This window comes from Nipponia nippon, unplaced genomic scaffold (assembly GCF_047370975.1).
Source record: "Nipponia nippon isolate SJK-2023a ecotype South Korea unplaced genomic scaffold, ASM4737097v1 scaffold_9, whole genome shotgun sequence".
In the NCBI taxonomy this organism is placed as follows: Eukaryota; Metazoa; Chordata; class Aves; order Pelecaniformes; family Threskiornithidae; genus Nipponia; species Nipponia nippon.
The window spans coordinates 18204-38821 of NW_028262413.1; the positions used below are offsets into that span (position 1 = coordinate 18204).

The window sequence follows — 20618 nt, forward strand, 5'->3', positions numbered from 1 at the left end:
GTTAAAATACGCATGGAAATGTAACTTCAAAAGTGACAGGGTACACAACACAGGAATAAATTAAAAAATATGGATCGGGATCTTTATAAAATAGACATAGAATGAAAATTAAAAAAACAACAGGGTTCAGGACAGACGGAAAAATTTAAAAATAAAGACAGTAAAATGGTTAAAGTAGACACAAAGAAAATTATAAAAGCAACTGGGTAAAGGACAATCAGAAAAAAATTAAAAATGGGTAAAAAAACTGGTTAAAAGTTGACACAGAGAGAAAATTTTAAAAGCAAAGGCATTAAGATGTGAAAAAAATTAAAATAAGGGTAGGGTGAGAGAGAGAGAGAGACATAGGAAGAAGATTATAAAAGCGGAGGCATTATGGAAAGACAAGGGAAAAGTTACAAAATAAAAATAGGGAGAAAAATACAGAGAGACATAGGAAGAAAATTTCAAAAGCAATTAGGTGCAAACAGACGAGAAACAAATAAAAAAGACAGTGGATTGGTTAAAGGAGACATAGAAAGAAAATTTTAAAAGCTACAGGTACAGGATAGACAGCAAACCATAAAAAATAGGGACAGCAAAGTAGATAAACTTTGACGTAGAAAGAAAATGTAAAATGTGATGGCTTTAAGGAAAGACAGGAATAAATCAAAAACTAAGAATGGGAAAAAAATAGACACACACATAAAAGTAAATTTTAAAGTCAACAGGGTACACAACACAGGAAAGAATTAAAAACTGTGGATAGGGAGCTTGATAAAAGCAGACATAAGAAGAAAATCAAAGAAGCAACAGGGTACAGGACAGACAGGAGAGAATTAGAAAATACAGACAGTGAACTGGCTAAAAGTAGCCATAGAAACAAAATTTTAAATTGACGGAGGATAGTATCGACAGAAAAAAAATAAAAAGAAGAACAGGAAACTAAATAAATGGAGACATAGAAAGAAATTTTTTACAGCAACTGGGTACAGGACAGAGAGGGAGGAATTAAAAAATAGGGACAAGGAATCGGATAGCGGGAGACATAGAAAGAAATTTTTAAAAGCAACAGGCTACAAGAAATACAGGAAAGAATTAAAAAATAGGAACGGGGATGACAATAGAAGGAAATATTGAAAGGAAATTTTAAAAGCGAGGAGGTATGCAGATGAAAGGGAGGACTTAAAATTCAGGGAAAGGGAGCCAGGTAACAGGAATTCTTGAAAGAGACATCAAATAGCAATGGGGTACAAGAAATAGAGGGAAGAATTTTAAAAATCAAGAAAGGAAGCCTGATAGAGAGAGACCTAGAAGGAGTTTTAAAAAGCAACTAAGTACAAGAAACATAGACAAGAATTAAAACATTGGGACAGGGAGATGGATAGAGGACAACATAGAAAGAAAATTTAAACAGTGATCAGGCACAAGAAATGGGAATATTAGAAAAGCAGGGACAGGGAGATGGATAGGAGGAACCATAGAAAGAAAATTTTAAAAGCTATGGGGTGCAGGACAGAGGGAGGAATTAAAAAATAGGGACAAGGCACTGCAGAGACGGAAATGTAGAAAGAGAAATTAAAATGCAACGGGGTACAAAAAATACAGGAAAGCATGAAAAAATAGGGAGAGGGAGCCGCAAAGAGGGAAACAGAAAAAAATTACTAGGTGAAGTGGTACAGGGCAGAGTTCACAGAAGAATAACAAGCTTTGGGGAGCCAGACAGGTAGGTGGGCCAGCAGAGAGGGAGACAGAAGCAGAGACAGGCAGGGAGGCAGGCAGGCAGGCAGAGATCCGGGGAAGGGCAGCAGAGGTGGACCAGGATGCACACGAGAGAACGCGCGACTCGACGCAGCTCCTGGCACCGGCAAGAGACCTTCGCTGCCCTAATGCTTTTCTGTCTGCCTCGGCAGCAGGTGCCTCAACGCTCCTCCACCACCAAGCTTCCCGGCGGCTCTCCCGTGCAGCCGATGGAGGCGCTGAGCTCCCAGCACTGTGTGCTGGTAAGGCGCTCTGTCAGGGACACTCAGAGGGATGCTTCCTCGCTGCAGGCACTGGTCATTCATTGCTGGAGGCAACTGCCTGCAGGACTCCCTTGGATTCCTTCCTTGGACAGTTCCCCTTCATCGGCTCCCTCAGGCAGGCATGCCTGGACAGACCCTTCCCTGACCAAAGGGGCGGATTAAAAAAATAGGGACAGTAAGCCGCATAGTGGGAGACATAGAAATAAAACTAAAAAAGCAATGGGGTACAGGACAAATAGGAAAACGTTAAGAAATAATGACAGGGAGACAAATAATGGGATACACAAAAAGAGCAAGTGGCGGGGTACAGGAAACACAGGAAAGAATTTTAAAATAGGGACAGGGTGGAAGATAGAGGGACAAATAGAAAGAAAATTCAAAAAGCGATGGGGTACAAATCGCACAGGTGAGAACTAAAAAATAAGGCCACGGAGCTGGCGAGAGAGATACGTACATATAAAGGAATTTTAAAACAAACAGGGTGAAGGAAAGAGTGAGCAGAAATAAAAAATAGGAAAATGGAGCCAAATAGAGGGAGGCATAGAAAGAAAGTTTGAAAAGCAATGGGGTACAGAGCAGAGGGAGATATTAAAAAAACATAGGGTCAGGGAGCTGGATAGGGAGGAGATATAGAAATGAAAATTTAAAAGTAATAGGCCACAAGGCAGTGCAGAAAAACTGAAAAATAGGGAGAGGGAGCTGGCTAGAGAGACACATAGAAAAAATTTAAAATGCAACGGCGTATTCTCCAGAGTTGGCAGAAGCATAACAAGTTTTGGGGAGCCATGCAGGTAGGTGGGCAGAGAGGCAGACAGAGGAAGGGAGGCAGGCAGACATCTGGAGAAGGGTGGCAGAGATGGGCCAGGATACAGAGGAGAGGACGCGTGACTCACCACAGCTCCTGGTGCCGGCAGGAGACCTTCACCGCCTCGACGCTTCTCTCTCTGCCTCTGCCCCTTCCTCCTCTGCAGTGCTGCACGCCGGACCCTCGCCCATTCAGCAGCATGCAGCGGGCACCTCTATGCTCCTCCTCCGCAAGGCTTCCTCAATACCTGGTGGCTCACCCACGTAGCCAACAGAGGCACTGAGCTCCTAGCACTGCGTGCTGGTGTCTGCCCTGTCGGGGACGGCTCAGAGGGATCCTTCCTCGCCACACAGACTGGCCGTTCCTTGCAGGAGGCACCTGCCTGCAGGACTCCCTCCTCAGCCCATTCCCCTTCATCAGCTTTCTCAAGCAGGCATGCCCAGGCAGCCCCCTTTACAGCTAGAGCCCCTTCACACAGCAGGGCCAGCCCCATCCTCAGCCTCACTGGCCACACCTGGGGCTGCCCCAGCTGGAGCCCATCAGCAATAGGGGCCATTGCCAAAGCCCCACAGCACATCACCCCCTCCCCTGCACCTCTCCGCAGCCACATGCTCTGCACCCAGGGGCTGCAAACACATCCAGGGGCACAGACGAGGCAGGAAAAGTTTATTCATTAATGCACGTAAGAAATCTTGGCGGCGAGTTGGCTGCAAGGCTCAGTGCCCAAATGCAGCAGGACAGAGGGAGAAAAGAGAAGAGAAAAGCAGGCGGAAGGACAGAGGGACATAGAGGTGTGGGACAGAAAACGGGATGCTGCGAACAAGAGAGGGACAGGGAGCAGGACAACTGTGTAGAGAGAGGAGAGCAGAAGAAAGACTGCGGGGGTGAACAGGAACAGAGAGGTGGAGGAATAAATAAGAGAGACAGGGAGCAGGAGAGAGAGGCAGAAGGGACCAGCAGGACAACAAGACAGACAAGACAAGGGACAGGGAAAATTCTGAAGTGACAGGGGAAAGGAAACATAGCCAAGAAAAAAAAAAAATAGAAACAGCGGGATAGAGGTAGATGTAGAAAGAAAATTTTGTAAAAGCAACAGGGTTCAAGAAACATAGGGAAGAACTAACACATAGGGACAGGGAGCTAGAAAGAGGGAGATATAGAAAGTGTGAAAAGTGACAGGGTAGAGGACAGAGAGGGAAGAATTATGAATTAGAGACAGGAAGATGGATAGAGGGAGACATAAATAGATTTTACAAGCAACAGTACACAAGAATCCTACACGAGAATTAAAAAAACAGGTACACGGAGCTGCAGAGAGGGAGAAGTAGGAAGAAAATCTGAAAAGCGACGGGGTACAAGAAACACTGGCAAAAAATTAAAATTAGGTCAGGGAGACAGAAAGGTAGCAAGAAAATTTAAAAAGCAACTGGGTTTGAGAAACCTATGCAAGAATTTAAAAAATAAGGATGGAGAAGTAGAAAGAAAGTTTCAAAAGCGATGCGGTACAAGAAACATAGGCAAGAATTGAAAAATAGGGACAGGGAGCCTGACAGAAGGGAACTGGGGTGGGTTGACCTCGGCTGGCCACCAGGTGCTCACCAAGCCACTCTGTGGCTCCCCCTCCTCAATAAGACAGGGGGACAAAATACAACAAAAAAACTTGTAGGTCGACAAAAGGACAGAGGGTCACTCACCAATTACTGTCACAGGCAAAACAGACTCAGCTTGGGGAAATTAATTCCATTTATTGTCAATCAAAATCAAGAGTAGGACAAGATTTGTTCTTCTCTTATTTTGTTTTATTTGTTCTTATCTTATCAACAGATAAGAACAAATCTAAAAACCGCCTTGCTCTTTTTTCCTGGGCTCATCTTCATGACTCCTGACTTTCCCACATCCCACCCCTGAGCAATGCAGGGGGACAGGGAGCAGGGGTCGCACTCAGTTCATCACACATCATCTCTGCCGCTCCTTCCTCCTCATGCTCTTCTTCTGCTCCAGTGTGGGCTCCTCTCCGCAGGGCCACAGGTGCTGCCAGGAGCCTGCTCCAGCGCAAGCTCTCCATAGGGTCACAGCTTCCTTCAGGCACATCCACCTGTTGCGGCACGGGGTCCTCCATGGGCTGCGAGTGCATGTCTGCTCCACCGCGGACCTCCACGGGTGCCAGGAGGACGACCTGCCTCACCGTGGCCTTCACCAGAGCCTGCAGGGGAATCTCTGCTCCGGTGCCTGGAGCACCTCCTCCCCCTCCTTCTTCACCGACCTTAGTGTCTGCAGGGCTGTTTCACACTCACGTTTTCTCTATCGCAGCATCTGCGCAGCATTTTTTACCCCCTCTTAAATGTCCGTTCCAGAAGCACAACCAGCATTGCCGATGGGCTCAGCTTGGACCGGCTGCAGATCCATCTTGGAGCTGGAAGTGGCTGTGCCTGACATGGGGGCAACTCCTGGTGTCTTCTCGCAGAACCCCCCCCTGCAGCCCCTGCCCTGCCCCACCTAACAAAACTTTGCCACGTAAACCCAATCCAACAGCGATCGCCTGCAGGACAGAGAAGGGGGACTGAAAAATAGGGAAAGGGAGCCACAGAGGGAGAGGTACAGGGGGGGAAAAAATAGCGATGGGCTACAGGCCAGAGAGGAGGAAGTGACAGGGAATCAGCCTGAGAGAGATGGAGAAAAACAAAGAATAGCGATGGGCCACAGGGCAGAGAGGGAGGATTTTAAAAAGGGGACAGTGAGGTGGACAGAGATAAACTGAGAAATGCCAAAAAACCTCGATGAGCTGAAGGGGAAAGACTGAAGCTGAAGGGGAATTAAAGAATAGGGACATGGAGCCAGACAAAGAGAGAACGATAAAGACAAAAAGCAGCTATGGGACAGAGAGGGAAGAAGTTAAAAGACAGGGACGGGGACCTGGAACGAGAGAATTTAAGAAAGAAAAAGTCTATCTAGAATACAGAGCAGGGACAGAGGAATTAAAAAATAGGGACATGAAGACAGAGAGGTGAGAGGTGGGAATTGTGAAGGGCTAAAGGGCAGGCGAGGAAAAATTTAAAAAGTTGGGATAGGAAGACAGACATAGATGAAGAAAGACAAAAAGAGTTATGGGCTGCAGGACACAGACAGAGGATGAAAAAAGGACAGGGAACAGGACAGAAGCGCAGAGAGAGAAAGAAAACATAGGGGTAGAACAACAGATAAAGAGGGGGACTTGGAGAATGAGGGAGGGAGAGGTGCGGGGAAGTGGAAAAAAATGACAGCAGCAAGAGAAAGAGAAGGCGGGGCAGGGAAGGACCAGGATGCAGAATAGGGACGACACGGCCCCAAGGGTCCAGGACTCACTGCAGCTCCCGCTCTCCAAGCCGCTTGGAGAACTGGACACCTCGGACGTGTCTTTCTCTCTCTCTCTCTCTCTCTCCTGGCCCCGTAGCTCCGGTTGCTTGACTGTCATCCACCTAAGAGAACAGACTGGTGTCTTACAGCTCTTACAATACAAGGCCTCCCAGATACATAGCCTCGCACGTGCACGTGTTACCTGGCTGTACTGTGCTTCCAGCTACGCATACGGACCCTGCAATGCACGTTGGCAATTGGATCTGCTGAGGGCTATGCTAAGAGGGATCCTTCCTCACACTGAGAGGCAGGCTGTCTCCTGTCTGCAGCTGGAGGCAGCTGCCGGCTGGCTCCTCTTTATTTTATTCTTCAGCTGCTTTACCTTTTTCCGACTTCTCCAGCTTCAGCTGCGGCAGCTCCTGTCCACAGCCAGGAAGCGTCCAGCTGTCCTTTTTTGCCCATGCCGCTAGGAAAATGAGGCCAAAGGCAAGCCACACAAACCTGAGCCAGATGCAATCACCAGCGTCCCTGGAGAGGAACCGCCAACTGAGTCCTCAGTGCTGCCTCTGGGAGAGGGAAAGAACAAGCAACCAACCATTATCCACAGGGATGACTGCAGCTCTCCTCAGGCAGGAACCCCTCCTTCTGCAGGAGCTGCTGGAGACGCCGCTCTTTCCCTGAACTGAAGCTAATAGCACCTGCATTTAAGGAGAATAAATCATATTCAAGGGCCAGCTTGCTGCCACGAGGACAGGGTTTGGGGGCGGTCCATGCCTACAGGACAGGCTTCAGGGGAGGTGCTGGAGCTGGGGGCAGCTGCCTGGGGCGAGCAGGGCTGGAGGAGTTTTGGTGAGTTGGAGAGGCACCCAGCGCCTTTTCCAGAGGGTGGGGGCAGCCATCTCCTGCCCCTCTTCCTGCATCCTCTCCACCAGCTCTCAGAATATCCCTGGACCTGCCCTGATGGGGCCTGACTCCAACTGACTTCAGCCTGTTGCACTGGTGGGTTGGAAACATCCTCGCGACTTGTCGGCATTCTCCAGCAGGCATGCCCCAGCAGCACCATCCCCTGGGGCTGCAGCCCTTTTACACAGAGGGGCCATCACCATCAGCCTCACCGGGCCCCCTGGGGCTCCTCCGGCCGCAGCCCACAGCTGCGGCCATGGCCCCTGACACCCACCGTGTAACCTGCTCCCCTGGACTCTCTGACAGCCACTCACCAAGTACAAAGGAGTACAACCACAGCCGTGAGTGCAAAGGAGACAGCAAGTGCTTATTCGTTAATGCATATAAGTCCCGGGAGTGAGTCTGCTATGGGGTTCGCTGCCTGTACACTCATCCTTCCCCTGGGACAAGTTGGCAGTTGTTACTGGAGCAGCAGATACAAAAAATGAAAATACAACGATAGGGAGCAGGACAGAAGAACAGAAAGAGGAAAAGTAAAATGAGGGAGGACTGAGGAGCAGAGAAAGAAAGGTACAGGGAAAAGGACAGGGAGATAGATAAGTCGATAAAAAAGGGGATGAGGAGCCCTGCAGGGACATGGCAGAAGAAAAACAGGGTCAGGGAGCAGGACAGAGGAAAAGAGAGAGAAAATGATGAGCAAGGAGCCAAACAGACAGATCAAGAGAGAAATCAAATGAGAGGAATAAGGGAGGGAGGGAGACAAAAAGACAGGGAACAAGCCAGAGGAATTGAAGAGAAAGAGAGAGAGAGAGAGATTGGGACAAAGAGAGGGAGAAAGAAAAACCATCGCTGGGCTGCAGGATGAGAAAAAAGGGAGCAGAACAGAGGGGAATAATGGGACAGCGAGCCGGGCAGGGGCAGTATAGTGAGAAACAATGGGAGAACAAGTGCTATGGAGATATACAGACAAAGAGTTACAGGGAAGATGGAGGACAGAGAGAAAAGAGAAAAGGGGCATGGAGCAGGGAAGAGATGGTGAAAGAAACATTAGAGACAGAGAGAGGAGGAGAGTGACAGCAGCAAGGCAGAAAGACGACGAAAGAACAAACCAGTGACGGGTAGCAGGCCAGAGGGACGAGGAAAGACTGGAGGAAGGACAGAGCGATCTAGGAAACAGGTGAGGGACAGGGAGCCAGAAAGTGGGATACTGCAAGAAAGAGAGGGACAGGGAGCAGGATGCTGTGATGGAGAACAAACGAGAACAACAGAAAGAACAACAGAGAGGTGGACCATGAGAACAAACAGGAACAGAGAGGGGAAGCAATAAAAAACAGGGACAGGGAGCAGCACAAAGGGTCAGAAAGAGTAAGAGATGAACAGGAAGGAGGACAGGGACAGTGAGATACGGAATACAAAAAAACCAGCAACAGTGAGCAAGACAAGGGGATAGAGAAAGGAAGGGAAGAAGGGAGGGAGGAGAGACATAGGAAGGCAGGGACACAGAGCGGCATGTACAGGTGCAAAGAGGAAAAGAACATCAGGGAACAGGACAGAGAAAGAGATGGATTCAGATCAGGACAAAAAGATGGAAAAGGGAAAAACAACAATGGGCTGCAGGACAGAGACAGAGGATAACAAAAGAAAGGAGAAGGAGCAGGCCAAAGGCGCAGAGAGAGAAAAAAAGCAGGGGGTGGTAGAACAAGATGGATAAAGGGAGAGAGGAAAAGGGAGCAGTGCAGAAAAACAGAGAAAAGAGAACGGGTACAGGGAAGAACAAAAAAAGAAAAATCACAGCAGCATGCAAAAGAGAGAGGGCCAGGGAAGGGGCAGGGAGGGACCGGGGCACAGACAAGGGGTGACAGGTCCCCAAGGGCCCGGGACTCACCACAGCTCTCGCTCTCGGTGCTGCTGGGAGAACTGGCCAGTTGAGATGCTTCTTCCTCCTTCTCTCCTCCCTTCCTCTTCTGTAACTCCAGTCACTCGGCTGTCCTCCACCTAAGAGAATACGTGGATATCTTACAGCTCTTATGAGACAAGGTTTCCTAGACATGTAGCCTCGCTTGCTCGTGCACTACGCGGCTGTACCACACTTTGGGTTATGCGTACAGGCCCTGTGGTGCACATCGGCTGTCTGGCCTGCAGTGCACTACAAAGAGGGATCCCTTCCCACCCAGAGGGGCAGGCTCTCTCTTGCCTGCAGCGGGAGGCAGTGGTCAGCCAGATGGCCTTCCGTTTCTTCTTCTTTACCTTTCTCCAGCCTCTCCGGCTTCAGCCGCGGCAGCTCCTGTCCACAGCCAGTAAGCGCTCCGCCTGTCCCTTTTCACCCCCGCACTGCAAGGAGAGTGAGGTCAGGCAGAGACAACCCACGCAAGCCTGAGGCAGGTGCTGTCAGCAGCATCCCCACGGGAGGAATGGACAACCGCGTCCTCAGCATGGCCTCTAGCACAGGGAAAGAAGAAGCGGCGACCGTTATTACCGTAGATCACCCCTGGCCTAAGCCCTTCCTTCTGCAGAGGCTTCTGGAGACACTGCTCCTTCCCCGCACTGCTGGTAACGGCACCCGCGTTAAGGGAGAATCCAGCCCACTTGAGAGCCAGCTTGTGGTCTTCACAACAGGGCTTGGGGGCGATCTGGTGCTATGGGACAGGCTTCAGGGGAGGTGCTGGAGCAGGGGGCAGCTGCACGGGGTGAGCGGGGCCAGGAGAGGCTCAGGGGGAGCTCCGGTGAGTTGGGGAGGTGCCCTGCCTCTGCGCCTAGGGGATATCCGCCTCCTTCCCCTCTTCCCTTCTATCAGCTTTTAGGTAACTCCCTGGGGCTGCCCTGGCCCAGCTCGCCTCCAGCAGACCAAGAGCCTGCCGCAGCGGGCAGGTTGAAGCTTCCTGTCCCACCACCCCCGGGCAGCCAGCAGGCAGGAGACACCCCTGCACACTCAAAGGAGCTCGCTCGCCTCCCTGGTGCTCCTGACCCTCACCCACCACCGCCAATCGCGCCCGGCATGCCACCACGCTGTGGTAACAGCGAAGAAGGCGGCGTCGGCGGCAACAGCGAGCACCCAGCGCGCAGCGATTGCCCACGGGCGGCGGCAGCGCTGCCGTCTGCATTTTGCACGCCAAGCACCTGCCGACAGCACGCCCGCGGGGCGGAAGCGGCGTTTCCTTACCAGCAGGCAGCAACGAGCGCAGCGGCATGACTCCGCAGGCACCGCAGCATCCTATTGCCGTTACCGGTGCCGGCAGCATGGATCATGTGGGCTGCACCGCGCCTGCACAGATCCCGGGCAGCAGCTCCGAGAGTCGGGAGGCGCGCTGCTTCTTGGGGAGTAGCCATAGCTGGAAGGCCGCAGAAAAACACACAAAACCTGCAACAAAACTGCACCTAGTGCCGCAGGGGCCGCGGCGACAGCAACGACTACGGTGCACCGAAAGTGCCCGAGAGCAATGCGGCTTCCAGGCACCCACGTCCATATATACTACACCTCCCAGCATGCCCCGGGGACCCAACATGGCCGACCGGAAGCCCCGTGCAGCAATCCATGCTTTCTGACCCTGCGGGGACACCGTTCCCCTCGCCGCTGACGTACTCGGAAGCCCTGCCGAGAACCCCCGCGGCTCCGAGCACCCCCACCGCCGGCAACGACCCAGGGCGGCGCCAACCTGCCCGGCTCGGGGCAGCCCCTCCCGCCCGGCTCCGGCCACCGGCGCCCTCCCACTACCCAGCCCCGACGCGGCTCGGCGCCCGGCCCCGCACCGGCGCGGTGCCCCCCCGCCGCCCGGCCCCGGACCGGCGCGGCGCCCGCCCGGCCCCGGCGCGGCGCCGCTCGGCACGGAAGCCCCCCCGCCGCCCGGCTCCGGACCGGCGCGGCGCCCGCCCGGCCCCGGCGCGGCGCCGCTCGGCACGGAAGCCCCCCCGCCGCCCGGCTCCGGACCGGCGCGGCCCCCGCCCGACTCCGGGCTGATCTCGCCACCGGCCCCGACCCGGCGCGCCCCCTCCTCGCCCGGCTCCGGGAAGCCCCGCCCGCCCGGCTCCCACACGGCACCGCACCCTCCCCGCTCCGTGCCTCCCGCCGGCCCGGCCGCTCCCCCCCCCAGGCACCGCCGCCCTCCTCGGGGCTTCCCCGCTCACCTCCTCCCTGCCTGCAGCTGCAGCCCAACGACCGCTCCGCTCCGCCCCGGGCTCCCGCTGGCCCCTCCGCGGGGGGAAGCTGCGCCCACCGCGCAATGCCCGCACCGCGCATGGTCTGGGAGGAATTCCAGTTTAATCTCTGTGGGCTGGACGACCTTCTGTATCATCCAGGGGACTTCTCGTTTCACCTCTATGCTCTGGAGGGCCTTCTCGATGGTCTGGGTGGACTTTCGGTGTCATCTCCATGGTCTGCGGAGCCGCCCTATACTCCGGGAGGACTTCCGCTTTCATCTCGATGGTCTGAAGGACAGTCTTTAGAATCTGGGAGGACTTTCTGTCTCCTCTCTATGGTCTGGAGGACCCTCTCGATGGTCTGGGTGGACTTTCGGTGTCATCTCCATGGTCTGCGGAGCCGCCCTATACTCCGGGAGGACTTCCGCTTGCATCTCTATCATCTGAAGGACAGTCTTTCGAATCTGGGATGACTTTCTGTCTCCTCTCTATGGTCTGGAGGACCCTCTCGATGGTCTGGGTGGACTTTCTCTGTCATCTCCATGGTCTGCGGAGCCGCCCTATACTCCGGGAGGACTTCCGCTTGCATCTCGATGGTCTGAAGGACAGTCTTTAGAATCTGGGACGACTTTCTGTCTTATCTCTATGGTCTGGACGACCTTCTCTGTGATCCGGGAGGACTGTGTCGGCCATTTTAGTGGTTTGGACGAGTTATTTTTTTGCCGGGGGGGGTTTGGTTTTTTAAGCTTTTGTGTGCTCTGTGCAGCCGCAGCCCAACGACCGCTCCGCTCCGCCCCGGGCTCCCGCTGGCCCCTCCGCGGGGGGAAGCTCCACCCACGGCGCGATGCCCGCCCCCGATGCACCTCGCAGGCGCTGGCGAAGCTCCGCCCCCCCAGCGGTAAACCCCGCCCTCTGCAGCAAAGCTCTGCCGTGCACACAGCACGCATGCGCCGGTGAAGCTCCGCCCCTCGACAAAGCTCCGCCCTCACATGGCAAAGCTCCGCCCCCCGCAGCAAAGCTCCGCCCCTGAGACAGCGCGCATGCGCAGACAAAGCTCCGCCCTTCAGAGCAAACCTCCGCCCTCCCACGGCAAAGCTCCGCCCCCCCCGCAGCAAAGCTCTGTCCCCAACTCATCGCGCATGTGCCGATGAAGCTCCGCCCTCACACAGCAAAGCTCCGCCCTCACCCGGCAAAGCTCCGCCCCCCCGCGGCAAGGCTCCGCCCCCGACGCATCGCGCATGTGCTGGTCAAGCTCCGCCCTCACCCGGCAAAGCTCCGCCCTCACCTGGCAAGGCTCCGCCCCCCCCGCAGCAAAGCTCCGCCCCCGAGGCAGCCTGCATGCGAGGCAAAGCTCCGCCTTTCACATCAAAGCTCCGCCCCCACGGCAAAGCTCCGCCCCAAGACAGCACGCATGCGCCAGTGAAGCTCCGCCCTCGCACGGCAAAGCTCCGCCTTACCACCGCTAGGCTCCGCCCCCCCCGCGGCTAAGCTCCACCCCAACACAGTGCGCAGGCGTGGTCTCCAGGGGCGGGGCCTGTCGCTAGGGGTGGTGCCCTTCCCCTGCCCGGGGGCATCCAGGGGCGGGGCCCGGCGCTAGGGGCGGGGCCGCTCCACACCAGGACCGGGGCATTCGGCGGGGCGGGGCTGTAGCGGAGGCGGACGCCGCGGGGCGGGGCTGCAGCGGAGGCGGACGCGGCAGTGCTAGCAGCGGCAAGCGCCTCCCGTGCGGCGAGAGCGGCGCTTCCTTACCGGGAGGCAGCAACGGCTGCGGCGGCAGCACCCCGCGGCCACCGCGCTGTCGCATGCCCGTTACCGGCCACCGGCACCGGCGACCACGGGGACGCCACCGCCCCTGCGCGGCTCCCGCCCTGCAGTACCCGCTTTTGGCCGCCAGGCGGCAGCACCACACCAAGCCCGGCGCTCCGACCGCGCCCCGCGGGGAGAAAGGACTCGCCCCCCGGCCCGCCTGGGGCCGCCCGCAGCCGCAGCCGCCGCCGCCGCCGCCGCCTTACGGGGGGGCGGGGGGTGTCACAAGCCTCGCCCTTCTCTGCCCCTGCTCCCGCTCACAGCCCACGCAGCCACAGCCATCGCCTCGCCACCAAAAAGCACCCAAGCGGCTCGAGCATTTCAGTCCTCTGCACTTGACAGCTTGCAGCGGCTGCTGGCCCTTTCTCGCCGCGCCCCCCACCCCAGCACCCAGCCGGGGGACGCAGCACAGGGAACCTGGTCAATACCTTTGCCTTGCCTCGGCTTTTTTGCCCCCAGAAAAAGCCCCCGGGAGTGCTGGATTCATCTGCATGTGGCATCAGGGGTGGGAGAGTGACACCAGCGAGTCAACAGACCCTGGAGAGATTTTAGTAAAAAATATAAAAAGATCAGAACCAGAAGGGTAAAACTGAGAAAATTCACGGATTGAGATAAAACCAGTTCAACAACCACAGCCACCATTACAGAAAAGAGGAAAACTAAAAATCTAAGAGAAAAACAAAAGCCAATGCAGACAAGCCATACAAATGAAAACAATTGCTCACCACCAAGCGACTGATGCTCCGCCAGTCCCTGAGCCGCAGCCCCCCGCCAGCCTCCCCCCTCATTTTATGGCTGGACGTGACGCACACGGTGCGGGATGTCCCCTTGGTCGGCCGGGGTCCGCTGTCCCAGCCCCCTCCCCTCCCAGCTTTCTGTGCCCCCGCCTGCTCGCCGGCGGGGCAGGGTGAGGAGCAGAAAGGGCCTTGACTCTGTGCAAGTGCTGCTCGGTGACTAAAACATCCCTGCGTGTGTTATCAACACTTTTTCCAGCACAAATCCAAAACACAGGGGCAGGGAGAGTGGGATGGGGGCAGGGTGCAGGTGGTGTCTTGCGGAAACAGTCATTTTCCAATTAGCAAAACTGCTAACTGCTTGTGCCTTGGGAACAGAATTTGGGAGGGAGCTCAAAGAGATGAAAGTGTTTGTTTAAGTAACAAACTGTGGGCAACTAACGGCTCCAGCCTTGAGGAAGAGCTCACAGACCGATAAAAGGGAGCATCTCGGCACCAAAGACTGGACGGTGGCCAGAGAAGCGTGAAGTTTGATCAAACTGCAGAAAGTGGGTGAAAGGTAAACGTGGCGAGGGGAGATCGTGACCGCCGACTCAATTCAGGACCGAAAAGACTTGCCCCCCCACCTGAAAGGAGCACGCCTGCTAATTTACATAGCAAGTGAGGCTAATTTAAGTACAGCAAACCAATAGTGTATGAAATGTTAATCACCAGCTGATAAGTGTAAATTTAGGCAGGTTTATACCAATCTTGTAACCTGACAAATACACTGCCGTTTTGTGTGAGGGTGTGCCTGATTTGTGGGAAATCGCCAAGCACCCAGCTTTGCGCAGACCTGAAATAAGTGATCAATGTCTCTCCTGAGTGGGTGGTCATTGGGCCGTTGCACACCGGGCAAAGGATCCACCTTTCGGACAAGAGTTTTGGCGACCGCGATGGGACAGCCGTGAAGCCTTGCCCGGAGCGACTCGCCGGCCACCGGAGGGGAGAAGCTGTTCTTCGGATTCCAGCGCGCACCGACCTGTTTGTTCCGGGACTCTGCGAGTGCTCTCCCTGTCCGGAGCAGGCAAGCGACTCAAAGGTGCAGCGCGTAAATTAGAGACACTGTAAGGGGAGCTGTATAAACGGTAAAAGTACGAGTTATTCGTGAACGCTTGACAGTGATGACTGGAGTGCCTGAAAAAGGGGATAAGACCATTCTTTTTGGGTAAAAATATGGGAGCGGGACAAGGGGCAGGAAAGTCTGCTGAACCTCCCCTTTGCTCTCCGTTAGGATACATCCTGCAATACCGGAATAAGTTTGGTGGGGATCCCCTAAGTAAAAGAAAGTTAAAAGAATACTGCAGTCAATGGTGGCCGATGTATAAATTGGATGATGGGGAAAAATGGCCGGATATGAGAACTCTGAATTATAATACTATTTTGCAGCTCGTTATTTTGTAGAAGGCAGGATAAATGGGATGAAATACGTGGATTTGTTCTTTTCTTTAAGAAATGATTATAAGACAACAAGAAAATGCAAATTGTTGGTATCTGATTCAAATGTCTTGATGACGGAGTATAAAAATAAATTGCCTCGGTGTTGTTCTGCTTCTAGCATTGGGAAAAGGTGTTTGAAAGTGGAAGCTGGAGAAGAGGATGCGCAGCTGATGGTGTCCCCAGGAAGGGAAGGGGACAGTGTTGGTGGCAGGGAGAGAAGCAGCGAAGGACGTGAGTCCCATTGTGGGCAGAAGTCGGGCGCAGCAGAACCCCGTAATTCGGGCTCCGTTGCGCCAGACGGTAGGACCGGACGGAACGCCTGTCTCTGTGACAGTACCTTTTTCAGCCTCAGAGTTAATGAATTGGAAGGAGTCTGCTGGGTCATATCGGGAAAATCCGGAAAAAATGTATCGGTCCTTTAAATTGATAATTGAAAATCATAACCCGGATTGGAAAGATATGCAGGTGTTGCTTAATACTTTATTTCTCCCTGAGGAGAAGAGAATGGTGTTAGGAAAAGCTCCAGAGGACAATATGAGGTTAAATACCAGGGGCGGTCTGGGTCATTTTATGCCAATACAAGAACCAGATTGGGATCAGAATATTAGTGCGGACAGACTGATGATCAAAAGGTATCAGCAGTTAATTTTGTATGGGGTAAAGCAGGGGGTACCTAGACCCAAAAATCTTGCAAAGTTGTATCAGGTGGTTCAGAGTAAAAATGAAGACCCTTCTGCTTTCTATGAGAGGCTGTGTGAAACTGCTAGAAAATGGATGGATTTGAATCCGGATGATGAAGCAAATGGGAGGATGTTCAGTATGGTGTTTATTGGGCAGTCGGTGCAGGATATAAAGAGACTGTTACGGAAAGTCGATGGGGACAGGGGTATGTCAATAACTGGGATGAGAGAGAAAGAAAAGAGAAACAGAATAGAATGAAGTTGCAAGCATCTTCGCTGGCAGCAGCAATAAATGGGAATAATAGTAGAAGGAAAGGTAGGGGTGGAAGTAGAGTAAGAGGGGGACGAGGCCGGGAAGAGGGTCACAAAACCTAACCCTGGTGGGGCCAAAGCACCGTGCAGCCTGTAAACAGGAGGGACGCTGGAAGAATGAACGCCCGAGCCCAAAGGGGCTAGAGGAGCAGGATCGGGTAAGAAATGCCCACCTTATGGCGTCAGAGGATTCAGAGAATGAAGGAAGGGCACCGGGGGAAAACATTAAGGTCTCCCCAGCTGATCCCCTGGTTTCAGTTCAGCTGGCGAATCAGACGGTTAAATTTTTAGTTGACATAGGAGCAATATATTCTCTATTAAACAGTTGTAAAGGACCTGAGTAAATTCTCTATGTCAGTAATTGGTGCCACGGGAAAACGAGAGATTAGAACTTTCTTTCAACCGATTAAGTGTGAAATTGGAAACAAAGCACTTACACATGAATTTTTGTATATGCCAGAATGCCCCCTACCTCTGATGGGAAGGGATTTATTGAATAAATTGGGAGCACAGATAACTTTTTCATGAGAATAAAGTTCAATTGCATATTCCACAAAATAACGCCTGGGAGGCACAAGCATATATGTTACAGGAATTGTCAGAAACGAAGAATACTGAAAATAAGGAAGAAAAAATTGAAGCGCCCTCTGAAATCATGAATGCAGCGGTTCCCTTTGAATGGGCAACTGAGAAACCTGGAAGAGCCAAATTGGCAGAACCGGTAAAAGTGGAATTGAAACTGGGAGCGAGGCCAGTAAGACGAGAACAATATTCCATGAAATTGGAAGCTCGGGTTGGACTGGAGCCTATAATTAATAATTTTCTAAAATATGGACTGTTGAGAGTGTCAATCTGAATATAATACCCTGATTTTGCCTGATAAAAAGCCACATTCATAGGGATATCGATTAGTACAATATCTAAGAGCTATTAATCAAATAGTGATTGCTGTACACCTGGTGGTGCCTAATCCCTACACTCTGCTGACAACGATAGTTGATTCAAATGTTTATTTTACAGTGTTGGACTTAAAAGATGCTTTCTTTTGCATTCCATTGGACGAACAAAGTGGGAAGCTGTTTGCCTTTGAATGGGAGAGCCCTGCAACGGGATGCAAAGTGCAGTTCTGCCGGACAGTGCTTCCTCAGGGACTCAAGAATAATCCTACAATCTTTGGTAATGCATTGGCAAAAGAACTGGAACAATGGCAAGGTCAGAAGCCTACCGCTCCCTGGTTACAATACGTAGATGGTATCTTGTTGGGGCAGACACAGCTGAAGAATGTAAAGAGGCAACTGTTAATCTATTGAAGTGTCTGGGGTTGGCAGGATACAGAATGCCACAAAAGAAAGCACAGATTATGCAGAAAAATGTAATTTATCTTGGATTAGAGATATCCCAAGGAAAAAGGAAACTGGGAGTTGAGAGAAAAGAGGCGATCTGCCAAATCGCCCTCCCCCCATCAAAAAGAGAACTCAGGGGATTTCTAGGAATGGCTGGATGGTGTCACCTGTGGATACCTAATTTGGGGTTAATGGCTAAACCTTTGTATGAAGCTGTTAAGGGACCAGGAGAGCTATTGGAATGGACTCCAGAACGCCAGAAAGGATTTGATGAAATAAAAATCGCTCTCATGAGTGCTTTAGGTCTCCTGAATTTATCAAACATCAGGCACTGGGAGTGCTTGTACAAACTTTGGGAGACGAAAAGACCAGTAGCTTACTTTTCAAAACAATTGGATAAAGTAAATTCTGGATGGCCAGGGTGTCTGAGAGCAGTAGCAGCTGCTGTGTTGCCAATACAAGAGGCATGAAAATTGACTTTGGGACAGAAAATAACTGTTTATGTGGCACATGCTGTTGCAGCGGTGCTGGAGCAGAAAGGACATCATTGGCTATCCCCGAGCAGAATGGTACAAGACCAAGCAATATTGCTCGAACAAGAATATATAGCAATGAGAGTGTCCAGTGCCCTGACTCTGGCATTGCTGTTACCTGTACGTGAAAGGGAGGAATTGTCATATGATTGTCCACAAACCATCGAACAGGTGTACTCTAGTCGTTCAGACCTGAAGGATACTCCCTTGCAGAATCCCAACTGGGAGCTGTTCTCTGATGGAAGCAGCTTCGCTGTGAAAGGGGAACGGAGGGCTGAGTATGCTGTTGTTACTGTAGAAGAAGAAATAGAAGCAAGACCGCTGCCAGTGAATACACCTGCTCAGAAGGCTGAATTAGTCACTTTAACTCAAGCTCTGGAATTATCAGAAGGAAAGCGGGCTAATACCTATACTGATTCAAAATATGCTTTTGGAGTAATACATGCACATGGTGCAATTTGGAAAGAAAGAGGACTGTTATCATCACAAGAAAACCCGATCAAATACAGCAAAGAGATTATGAAATTACTTGAGGCACTTAATAAACCTAAAGAAATAGCAGTAATACACTGCAAAGCACATCAGTCTGGTCAAACTGATGTAATTAAAGGAAATCAAAAAGCAGATGAGGCTGTGAAAAAGAGTTGCTCTATCAGCAACAGTGACAACCGTAGTTCCAGAAAGAATCTTAGAAACTGACACTCCTAAATATACAGAAAAAGAAGACAAGTTGGCTGAACTATTGAAATGCATTAAGACTGCCAAAGGATGGTGGGTGACTCCAGTCGGACAATGTGTTGTAACTCCACAGATAATGAAGGAACTAACGGAACGAACACGTAAGAGCACACATATGGGAACTGAAGCTTTAATTGAAACAGTAAGAGGTAGGCTGTAGGAATCAACATGATGTTGATTGCTAAAAGTGTCACACAACAACGCGCGGTTTGTGTCAAAAATAACCCTAAGATCCAAAGGACACCCCCTCCCAGAGAGGTAAAAAGATGTTTCACGCCTGGGGAATATTGGCAAATTGATTTTTCTGAATTACGTAATTGTAATGGATATAAGTATTTATTAGTAATTGTTGATACTTTTTCAGGATGGCCTGAAGCTTTCCCATGTCGCACCAACAAGGCAAGAGAAGCGGTAAAAACTTTGTTAAAGGAAATTATACCAAGATTTGGGGTACCAGGAGGGTTTTCTTCAGATCAAGGGCCTCATTTTGTTGCAGAAGTGGTTCAAGGGGTGTCAAGATTTTTACAACTTAAGTGGGATTTACATACTCCATGGAGACCCCGGTCCAGTGGAAAAGTAGAAAGGATGAATCAGACAACAGAGAGGCAGATTGGAAAATTGTGTCAGGAAACCCAGATGAAACGGATAGAAGTTTTGCCTCTAGCGTTATTAAGAATTAGAATAACCCCTGAAGTTAGAGAAAGAATTAGTCTATTTGAAATTTTGTATAGGAAACTTTACACGGTAAATTTAACAGGGAAAGGAACTCAGATGCACCTTAAGGGTGACCAAGTGTTGAGTGACTCTCTCTTGCCTGTGGCAAGGGTTCTCACTTCTCTCCATAGGCACGTCCAGCTGAGAACTCCTGTGCCTTTGGATTCAGCTGTACGCCCGTTTAAGCCAGGAGATCAGGTGTGTCTGCAGACCTGGAAAGAGGAGCCATTGACAGAAAAGTGGAAGGGACCTGACCTTGTACCTTTAACTACAAACACTGCCGTGAAACGTCAGGGGATTGATACCTGGATTCACTACACCCGAGTAAAAGCGGCCCCTCCAAAGATGTAGAGAGTTGAACAAGTACAACCTTTGAAGTTAAAATTATGCAGAGACAAATGAACTGCACTTGGACTGATATTGAATCAGTTTTACATTTAGAGTGTACAAGGGAAAATTTTCTTGTATTGTCTTTTAGGAATAACATTAATACTGTTTCTATGGTTTTTATACAGGTACACTACTTTTCTAAAGCCCAACAAGAGAAATACGGTGGTTACTTTTTTTTCCCTTTCCTGAGTCAGGTACCCAAAGGGAACCAGGAGGGATGCTCTGATGCTTGGAGTCATAATCTCCACCTGGAAATGGTTGAAAAAGCTATGAAAATAGCTAATTGAACAAGTTGCTGGGTGTGTACCCATTTCCCAGAGCATGGCAATAAGGGAGTACCTTCAGTCAGAATACCAATTCCCTTCAATAAGTCCTGGAATAATTTGTGGGTAAAACCGAAATTCACAAGGAAAAAAAAAGTGATTTTCAAACCTGGAATGTACGAGATGTGTTAAGTGTATGACAACAAATAAGACCAGGTCACCTGGTAACACGTCGGTAGAGCGTTACCCGTGCTGTGAGTGGCCAGTGCAGTCACAAGGAAAGACACGACAGAACGGCTGTGGGAACGTTCCGAAGGCAGCGGCCGGTTTTGGCCATGTGGAAAGAAGGCACGGGAAGTCTTGCTGCCCAGTTGGTCTGGGACTTGCACCCTACGTGCGGTTGTCCCTAATATTACCATAATGAATGAAATGAACACAGGGCTATGGG

General features: G+C 51.4%; 1 protein-coding gene and 1 long non-coding RNA gene across 10 annotated transcripts; both read right to left on the reverse strand.

The window, feature by feature from the left end:
* Positions 1-725: 725 nt before the first annotated feature.
* Positions 726-4188, reverse strand: LOC148050047 (uncharacterized). Its single transcript, XR_015701457.1, has 2 exons — positions 2897-4188; positions 726-2144 (listed from the first exon to the last, which is right to left on the reverse strand). It is a non-coding gene; the product is annotated as an uncharacterized LOC148050047 (long non-coding RNA).
* A 119-nt stretch (positions 4189-4307) lies between these two features.
* On the reverse strand, positions 4308-15620 carry LOC148050048 (uncharacterized). 9 transcript variants are annotated; one of them, XR_015701455.1, is made up of 6 exons: positions 11167-12262; positions 10205-10373; positions 9292-9483; positions 8930-9039; positions 6151-6707; positions 4308-5237 (listed from the first exon to the last, which is right to left on the reverse strand). XR_015701455.1 is itself a non-coding variant. In XM_087744493.1 (6 exons), exons 2-5 carry the CDS (start codon positions 11276-11278, stop codon positions 9021-9023), a joined length of 384 nt encoding a protein of 127 aa, XP_087600619.1. In that variant the 5' UTR covers positions 11279-11858; positions 13413-15620; the 3' UTR covers positions 4315-6707; positions 8930-9020. The 9 variants fall into 9 exon arrangements, 1 of the variants encoding a protein (XP_087600619.1); XR_015701454.1 differs by having other exon boundaries at positions 4309-5347; XM_087744493.1 differs by adding an exon at positions 13413-15620 and having other exon boundaries at positions 4315-6707; positions 9292-9375; positions 11167-11858.
* Positions 15621-20618: the final 4998 nt, after the last annotated feature.